The sequence below is a fragment of the Polypterus senegalus genome, chromosome 9, assembly GCF_016835505.1.
Source record: "Polypterus senegalus isolate Bchr_013 chromosome 9, ASM1683550v1, whole genome shotgun sequence".
In the NCBI taxonomy this organism is placed as follows: domain Eukaryota; kingdom Metazoa; phylum Chordata; class Cladistia; order Polypteriformes; family Polypteridae; genus Polypterus; species Polypterus senegalus.
In genome coordinates, this window is record NC_053162.1 from 28,257,181 (window position 1) to 28,267,324 (window position 10,144).

At 34.4% G+C, this 10,144-nt stretch overlaps 1 protein-coding gene across 6 annotated transcripts in view; it reads left to right on the plus strand.

The window, feature by feature from the left end:
- LOC120535157 (spermatid perinuclear RNA binding protein) overlaps positions 1-7,226 on the plus strand; it is a 306,536-nt gene extending 299,310 nt beyond the window's left edge. For 5 of the 6 annotated variants that reach the window (XM_039762781.1, XM_039762780.1, XM_039762778.1 and 2 more), the window contains 2 exons: positions 1,559-1,609; positions 5,393-7,226. In XM_039762781.1, the coding sequence (XP_039618715.1) occupies positions 1,559-1,609; positions 5,393-5,487 (146 nt within the window). In that variant the 3' untranslated portion in view covers positions 5,488-7,226. Of the gene's footprint in view, positions 1-1,558; positions 1,610-3,058; positions 3,546-5,392 lie in introns of those variants that run through there. The other variant, XM_039762784.1, reaches the window with a different exon arrangement.
- The last annotated feature ends 2,918 nt before the right edge of the window (positions 7,227-10,144 follow it).

The following is a 10,144-nucleotide window of genomic DNA, read 5'->3' on the forward strand; positions in this document are numbered from 1 at the left end:
CTTATGTGTACATAGTGACAAAAGATGACTTGTATATATGACAGTTTCATTTTGGAAGATCAAAAATGTAATTCAGTACAGAGAATTTTCTTCTAGTCTTTAAAGACAAGCATTAAAGCAAAAAATAATAGAAAAATGCATGGCCTCATTTTATTTCTTATTGTGTCTTCAGTACTGTAGGTAATATGATATACTGTAGGCTTTGCTCAGAAATAGTTATTGCAGTTCTTTCCAAACATTTTCCATGGTTGACACCCCAGTGACTTTCAGAATTTTGCTTTACACCTCAACATAACAGTATTTACTTACATAGTAAGATTTTAGAAAGGGAGTTAAAAAAGTCATATTTACATTTACAAACAAATTTCTAATTACAGCTTTTCTACATTTAGTGACTCACTTGTATGTAAAGGGTAAATTTTATAAAGTTCTTTGGTGTTAGGCCAAACATGAGACAATTTAATTAAAATTTCTTTATCAAGTTTTTTAAACTTCCATGTTTTAAAGCTTTTATGTTTGTTGCAAAACTGAATGCAGAGGTGTGGGACTTTTCTATATTCTTTTTTAAGGTACTGTGCAAAAAGAGTCAACACATTGTCTTACTGGCATTGTCATTATTAAGACTCTGTCTCCTGCTTCTTAAGCACATCCTTTCATAGTACATTTTAGAACAGATTTTTTTTGTCCCACATTCTACTCATGTATCTATTGTTGTACCAAGAACAGATTTTTAAGTACTTCTCTGGCACAATACAAACATCACTCATGTCCTGGTCCCATTCTGGTTCACTCTTAACACTAAAATCTATGACTTGCTGCAGTTTTAAAGTACTTTGTAGAACCATCAAGGGCCACAACAAGCAAAAGCTCAACAGTGTTGCATGGAGTGCTTGAGTCTATCCCAGGTAGCATAAAGGTGCAAGGCAGGAACGAACCATGGACAGGGCACATATACATACACACTTATACACCAGCACACACTAGGGCCTATTTAATATTACCAGTTCTCCCTAACATGCATGTCTTTGGATCATGGGCAGAAACCAGACCACCTGGTGGAAACCTACAGGAAGAAAATGCAAACTCCACACAGGGAGGAGCTGGGACATGAACCCTGGTCTCCGTACTGCAAGGTAGTAGTGTTACCACTGCGCCACTGTAAAGCTCATACAGTGAAGTATTGCAATTTATTAAGAAGATCCCATGTTAATGATTTGAGTGTACCCCATCACAACAGCTCATTATAGCATAAATCAACCTAGTATTTTCAGGTAGTTGAACCATAATTATGGGCTCCACTTGAATGACTGCCTATAATTAGACACAGATCTCCTAATCCTCTGCCCTCATCCACTTAATTAAGAAACAGTCTAACTAAAAGATAAAGAGAAACAAAAGGAAAATACTTAAAGGGAAGGCCAGCTGAAGTGTGAAATATTATATCTATTTTCTGAATTACCTAGCATTTCACTATTATTTTAATATTCTTTTCAGAATTATTTTACTCATATATACCTGGTTACACTGGAATTTTTATAATAATGAACCTTGTTCGTAGGTTATGGAGCACCCTATGGATACAGTGCTGCAGCTGCTGCCCCAGCTTATGGTATGTACTTTCCCTGGTTATTGATTATATAACCAATACTGCAGTGCAAAGTTAGTTATTTTAAGCTTTGTTTAGGTACAGGGTATAAAGTCACTAGAGACAGTTGATAAATGGCAGTCCATGTAATTTGAAAATGTTTATTTTAAAAAGTCATAGCAAGAAAGGCTATAGTAAAGAAGCTAAATAAAATGAACCCAGTCATAACCTTTTGGTTCTTATTGTGGTTGGAGCAAGCCTTGCTAAGCTTTGCCTGACTGTTAAAGGACTGCTCGTCAAACTGCCTGTTTCCCTCCCATTACAATTCTGGACATTCTCTTAAATGTAGTCCTAGTGCTTACAGCCAATATGTGCTCCATTCAAAGCAAACCCACTTATCTGTGAAAAGACAATTCATGAATTAAATGCAACTATTGGGTTTACTCTTCTCTGTTATTAGAATTGTTTCAGCCTGTAGAATGCTTTGCAAATATCTCAAAAATATATAAATATAATTGCAGCTCAGATCTGCTTTTTTAAATTTTACTTTAATTATTAATTTCCCAACACACAGCATGACAAGACATTATGATACAGTCTTGTGTCAGGTTCAGTGTTGTTAACAAACAATTGAATAGAGAGAACCCACATATTCGTATCGTCTGGTTGCTTTGAATGAGCCTTATGTGTAAATGGTGACAAAAGAGAACTGTTGTACATGTGACTGTTTAAATACTAGATGTATTTCAGTATGTAGAAATTAGTGTTGGAGTTTAGATATTTTTAATTGGGGTTAAATTGTAAAAAGTAGCAAAAATGTTGCAAGTTCATACTTTTGCTTCCTGCTGGCAGAAACATTTAACAGTTTTGTCACCATTCTCACATAAAGACTTTGTTCCTTTATGTCTTATTGTGATACAAAGCAATGAAGTAAGTCTAGTACTTGGCTGTAAGAAAATATGTCTTATTGCTTTTAAAAGCTGTTGCATGTTGGTAATTCCCACTACAGTCATCTAATGCTGTTAATTGACACCTACTGTTGCTGCTTTGTGATTTCTTAAAGTGATGTTAGTAACAAAATATACTAAAAGAACAGGTAGGGCTTAAACCAAACATTAAGTTAATGAGGCCACAAGAACTTTCAATTAGAGCTCTATCTCAACTCTATCTCAATAAAACTATTCAAAAGAAATCTCAGCGTTAACCTATCCATTTCAAAGTCATACCTTTAGAGGTTTTTGTCTTTCCATAATGCTGTGCTGGCAGCAGGAAAGCAGTACTTTCTGAGGCTTCAGAATTACCAGTGAAACAACCACTACAGATTTGCAGATTTAAGTAGTCATTCCCTATGATAGTGCATTCATTGTATGACTTGGAAGGAAACAACAACATAATTTTAGTCCATAGTTTACTTTTATATTTTTTGCAACACTAAACTTATTTGGAGTCCTTTTTCATTTCTTTTTTCTGTAGGTTTACCCAAGAGAATGCTTCTGTTACCAGTCTTGAAATTCCCAACATATCCTCTTCCCCACTACTCATTTTTTTAAAACAATGTTTGAGTCACAAATATTATGATTCAACATAATACTGTAAAAATATACATAGGAGGGAAAACTGACTTTTTGTTTGCTTGTTTGTTTGTTTTTCAACTAGAAATTTCCTTTGAATGCTGTACTGAAGCAACCCATTTGTAAAGTGCATCGTTTTCGTATTAACTTGGATTTTAACAGTTTAAAAGTGCAGGTTACATATTTAAAACTTGAAGCATACATACTGTGAAATGTTACCTTATTCCGCGACAAAAACTTTTACAAAACTCTTTTGTTGAAGTGAAGGAAAGAGTTATATACATTAGAAACACTTTAAATTATTCCTGTAAGGGTGAACAGAGTTAAATTTGTGAAGGATGTATAGAATATAAAAACACTGATCACCAATAAAACTTTTTCTCAAAGAACTGGAGTATTGCCTGATTTATAATTTTAATAGGAACAAAATAATTATTTGGACATTTTACTGTAATTTTAAGTGTCCATTTCCCTTTAGTGTGACTTTGTAGATATAATTTCTAATAGTAAAAGAGCTCAGTGTTTGAGATTTCTCTTTTTAATATTATATATTTGCTGACATGAAATCCAGTAAGCTAGTTACCTAAGCTTCTGCAAGTTTCCTGAACCTGAACTGCACATTTAACAATAAATAAACAATGCTGTTAAGGCCAATTTGTTTTTCTCATCTAAAATTATCTTCCTGTTTTCCATTAAACAAATGGAAAGATTTTGCAGAATCTTAGCAGTAAATATTACTACAGAACTTGAACCTATATTCATAGTAGTTATCAGTTTGCAGCCATTGTATTATGCAACATTTTGATTATGTGGCTGTTTTCATTTTAAAATATAAGTCAGTTTAGTGACTTATTTCAACTTGTGCTAGTCTTCCTGACTTACATCATGGTGTGCTTCCTTTTCATGCAATGTTTGGTTCTTGTGGCCTTCTCTTACACTTCCCATGATGGGTATCTATGGCTATGTATGATGTAGAACTTTGAAGATTGAATGTAAATAACGTGACCTCTGAGGGTGAACAAAACATTTTGCAGAAGGACAAATCTAAAGGAGAATCTAAAGCAGCAACAAGGTCCCCATGGATACTTGCAACCTAATTGTCCCAAAGTTTTATTTTATTTATTTTATTTGAGTGCTATTGTGAAATGTGATCTGTCTTCATCCATGGGCCAGCATGAGAGCCATACAGTATACACAAATAATTTTCCTTTCCAATTTTAACTGCTCAAGATCTGTTAAATGTGACTGGAATGTTGGAGATGTTTAGGGGTTTTCTGTTGCATATTATCACTGATCTTTTTGGTGCAATAAAATGTTTCATTTTGATTAAAATTTATACTTTTTCTGTGTTAGAATTTAAACTCTTTCAGCAGATGCCACAGTAAATATATGTGCCACCTGCATACTTGAGTAAACAATGAGAGAGGTTTTTCAGAATATGATTGGGTGGTTGTCCTTTCAATGAAAGCACTGCTATTAATTCAGCAAGGAGATTATTATTTTATGTTGTTTTATTTTTTGTTTTTATTTATTTATTTATTTATTTGTTTTTTTGCTGGCCCATGGGTGAGGCTGAGCCATCAAGGATGTGAAAAAGCGCTGCTGATTTAGGTGTCTGTGTCTCTGTTTAATGTTAATTATGGTACTTGCTCTATGGTTCCTTAAAAGTTACTTTATTGATTTTACATGTACTGTTTTTCTTCTCTCAGAGCCATATTAGGAAAAAGCAATTTTTTTTATTTTTATTTATTATTTTTTTTTAAACGGTTATTTTGTATAAACTTTAACTGCAACATAGAAACAAATTTAGGCTATCTCCTAATATGCTTCTTGTTGGAACCACAGCTGCTGCCCAAGTAAATCAGCACGGTCTCGCCTTTTCACGGCCTGATGGTGCCCATTTTATACTACTATCTTTCCAAAGTCACTTTTAATTTTTGTCTGTTACAAGTTACTAACCACATTGTCTATAAACTCTTCCAAGTTGCTGCATATTTTTTACATTTCTCTGCTTTATTTGAAATGAATGAGCTACAAGTTTTGTTTTTTGTTTCTGTCAGAAGTGGTAACGTGCAACTTCAGTTTTTTGATGTCTATATTAACCAGAGATGCCCCTTTTGCAATGAAAATTCCACATACATCTGAAAGAGCAGAGAAATCTAAAAGGAGTATCAACTTGGACTAAGTCTGAAAATTAACATGCAGTTTCTACTTCTCTGCTCTTTTCTTCATGTAGGTGGTTTTTTCATTGACAATCCCTTTTACCAGCCTCGGACCATCGCACCTCTTATAATTCACTTGGGTCCTCAAGATTTCTTCTCCGACTTCTAGAACCATCAGGTTGTGTGGCTCAAATCCCCCTCTTTTCACGTGTTTCATAAGTCACAATTTAGAAATGCTTAAAAACACACAATTTGCCAAAATGGCATGGGGAAACATTTACTCCTAAGAATTTATCTTTTACAACAAAGATGAATCCCTTAAGATAAAAGCAATATTTATTTTATGATCAACTGAATGTTGACATTTCTGTTATATAGCAATACAGCTAATCTTTACATATCGCTTACTTGAAAATTTTGTGAATGTTTTAATTATGAAAGAACACTGCAATATTTTAAATTGATTGTATATTGATTAGCATGTAAATTCTTGTCAGTCTTAACCACTTCAGTGCTGCAAAATTAATGTATAATCTAAAAAGCTTTTTCCTGAATAAAAATAGTCATTTATTGTACTCTAAATAACACATTAACCTTGCTACTTTGCTTTTGTACAGATTCCTCATTAAAGATTCTCATTTTTATTTTAGTTGTGCTAAATAACATTGCTAGACATTGGTTTTCTGTGATCTTTTAATGTCCTGCTTTTTATCGTTTTACATTTAGAATTACATAAATATATTATTCTTAAGCACCATTTAAGAGATTTAATACCCTTAATCGATTTAGTTGCAATAACCCTTTTTTTCCACCAGCTAGCTAACATGTTACATTTTAAATGAGCTTTGTTCCCCTCTGGATTAAACCAGATACTCACAAAACAATTGTTCTTGAGATCGGAGTAATAGATGCAAGAACATGAGGATAATTCAAACCCCATCAAACTGTAGTAAAAAAAAAATAAATAATAAATCCTTGCTTTTAATTTTTTTTTTTTTTTTTTAATATTTTGATTGATCTTTTCCTTATTGTGTCACAACAGTGCTTGCTGTCACTAAAATGTGCCTAATTACATTGTTTAATATTTTTATAAGAACACAAACCTACATACTGCTATCAGAACTCTTATTATCTTCTGAAAGTATTTTACGTGCTGTAAACCATGACCAGCAATATTTTCTATTACTGTTTCTTCTAAATTAATTCAAATTTGAAATCAATTTGATATACTTTTAATGTGAGTCTGCAGTCAATTATTATTTTAAATAGTTTTTCTAAAGCATTCTTCCTTACTTAAAAATGTATTGAACCCTTTCTCATGCTGAGAAAATTATTGTTTTTCCCCATTTCAGCCAATAATGTAAAATTCAGCTGAAATATCAGAAGGTCTATTTCTAATGTAGCCAGAAGTAAATTTTTAATTTTAGTTAAAAGCTGCTGGGGAATGAGAACACAGTGTAAACCTGATACTCCAGTCTATATTGAGCTGGACCTCATGCAGCGTGACTACTGCAATGTCATTATAAATAGGACGCACAAGGGCCTGGCAGACACAGTTGTCGGAGACAACTGAATACTTTCTTGCTGTTGATTATTTTAATGTTAAGAATGAAATTTTTTTGCATAAGTGGGTGAATATTCCCTCCAAAAGTTTGAACACCAGATCTTCAAGTACAATCCTTTATTTTGTATTTTTGTTGTCATAGCTTTATGTTTTTATTATGTTTGTCTTAAACTAGTCAGGAAAAAACATTGTATAGCATACCGTGAAACTAAGGTTTCCGATTTATAAGCACTACATGTACACTTCGTAAGACATCAAACACGGGTTGTAGTAATTGAAGTCGTAATTACAATTTAATTTTGATTTGGAGTAGGGTATAAACATGGTGAGGAAATGGAGTTGCTTTTTAGCAAATCTTACAGCAGCAGTTCATAATGTCCATGGCAACAGTGGTACATTACGTACAACACTAGGTTGTCTGTCAACACTACATTGGCCTACTATGAGTGATTGTGAGTTAGCCATTGCAGTAGATTGTCATCCTCCCCAGCTCTGACACTTGGTTTGTATCTGAAGCTACAATGTTAGGCTTCATGTGGCAGAGACCCTGGTATTGGATTGAGTGGCTCAAGTGAATGGATAGCACATATCAGATATAAAAAAAAATACAACCCACGAGGCTTCTGACATAAAAGAGGATAGTGTTTGAACAAGCCATCATAAATTAAACAAATGTTTTACATTATGGTATGCTGAGTAATGTCATATGCTGTGCTTTGTTTGATATTTAGAACTGCTGCTACCAATTGTAATCATCATGTGACAAAGTGTGCCTACAGAAAGCAGATCTTGAAATGTGCTGTTGTTGGGCATCACATACATTTTTCTTTATTATAGAAAATCCCAATATGGCATTGTTAAACCTAAGCTCGGCTCTTTATGTATTTGTACATATTTTAGTTCATATTTAAAGGATTTACCTTTGATTTATATTCATACTATCATATCTGATATACAGTATCTTTAATAACAGTGCAGTATATGCTATCCATTAAAAAAGCATTGTTTCAACTGAACTGTTATTTCATTCTTTAGGCATATTTCAGAAATTGACTTTGAAATATGTAATCATTTACAGTTTAATTTAAGACATCCTGCTCATGCATTTTTTTTTTTGCATAGCAGTAAGCTGTTGATTCAGTTTCATAGCTTTACATGTACACTTACAGGAGGATGTCACTTAAGGCACTTATAGTGCTAGTGCGATGATGTGCCAGTAGAGCAAAGTGTAGGGCCGAATTCAGCTGAAATGCCATCTCTGTCAAGACATCTGTTCACTGACATTGTTTATGGTGCCCCTTCAGTTTTTTTGTAGCCAAAAGAGGCCTAACGATGTTGAGAATGGCTACGGTTATGAGTGGGAGAGAGGAGATCTCCCTTCAGTCTTCCATGATTAAAAGAGATGGGGCACCTTTGCTTAAATTGCCATGCTGTGGTTTACGTGTAGAGTTACTCATCCTGAGCTAGGGACCTAAAAGCACAGGCTTCAAAAGCTGTAATAGCAATGTTAAAGCTCATTTGTAGGAAAAGATGACACCCAAAACAGGCAGCAGCATCCCTGGGTTTTGTGCAGATGCATTTTTGTTAATCTATTATTTTATTTCAAAATTTCACCTTATTTATCTTTGTAACAAATTGCTTTATGTATTTTGCAGAGCAAATACTGAAGTGATTGATTCTGACAATGTTAGTAAGTTTATTTTAAGAGGTCCTGTTTTATCTTACTGGAAGCCTATGAAAAAACTTGCACATAACTAAATTTTAACGGCCGTTGAAAGTATGTACTTTGGAAAGAAATTTCAAATAACCAAATATTTGTTAATTATTATGTTATATTTAATATGCTTAAATATTAAGCCAAGTTGGCAATATTTCATTAGTCTCTAATACCTCAGAAACTAGCAATTTCCCCAAAAGTTTGTACTTTCTTCCTATTCAAGAAGACCCAATGCGGGTCATAGCACTTTTTTACAAATCATATTCTTTTCATATGAAAGATATTGGAAACATTTGAGCCATGTCTTCCATGTAAATTTAAAAAGAAAGAACAACTGTACTGCTTTGGCAAAGTCAGTCATGTGTTCACTGTAAACCAACACACTGTACACAAAGAGTGGCTGCTGGCTAAAACGGGGATTGGATTATATATAAATAAATAAAATTAAAGTAAAACCATATAATTTACAAGTGTACTTTTGATGATAAAGGAAAAATTCAGCTTTACCTGTTGACTCTGCTCTAGTCTGGAAACTGGAGATATTAAATATCACAGCAATACTTGGCTGTTTTAAAGTGTATGAAGGATGCAAGCAACATGACTCCAGTCCTTAGACCCCCAGTTATGGCCTGGAGACATGTTGACACACCCTTTTGCAAATGCTTCGCTTCTGACCTGTTCTGCCTGGCTGCGCCAGTTTCATTTGTGAAATGAGTGATGTCGTTCGTCTTTTCTTCTGATCACAGATGGGCTGAAATTTGCCTCAAAAGATCCGCTCTTACAGTTTAAATATTATCACGTCAAAGCCCTACCTCATCTTGAATGCATCACTATTGGCTGGCCGTGCCAGTTTCCAATACCAGTGGAAACAGTAACACAGTACCTGCTGTATCACATTGGACATGCAGAAATCTGGGACCAGATCCCCACCTAATGATGGGTGCTCTGGGATTAAGTCTGGGAAATTAACTGTACTGGCAGGTTTGGGGCTCTAAGCATAATCTGCTAAATCTGAATTCTCTCCAAAGAAGGACATGTCCTTTGTTGTTTAGCCAGCATTCACAGTTAAGGCAGATTCCTTTACAGACATTTTGTTGCTTATTTCATTGTGTCTGGTCTGAAGGAGTATCACACACTTTAAGATTGAGCCATGCTCCAACATATGCCTAAAAGCACCTCATGTGCACCACTGCAGCCAAACTCAATGAAGGGCATCTACACATGCTTCCTGAAAAGCACAAAAGTTCACTGCAGCACTTGGCACCTTTGCAGAACTTCCCGTTTTGGTTTGGTTGATTCACATACACAGTGAATAATAGGGCTAAATTACATATTAAAGAAACCAGGAGCCCCACTTGCAAATGCAGTATGGGGGTCATTTCCTGTGACAACAATCATGCGTTTATACCATCTTGCCACATGCTGTAATTGTCTTATCACAAGACTTTCACGTTGAGTTTTCAGAGGTTTACATTAGAAGTGGAACCAGAGGTTCTGGGGCTGTTTGTGCTTGAATGTGTGGTTCAGCACAGTGCCATTATGTTA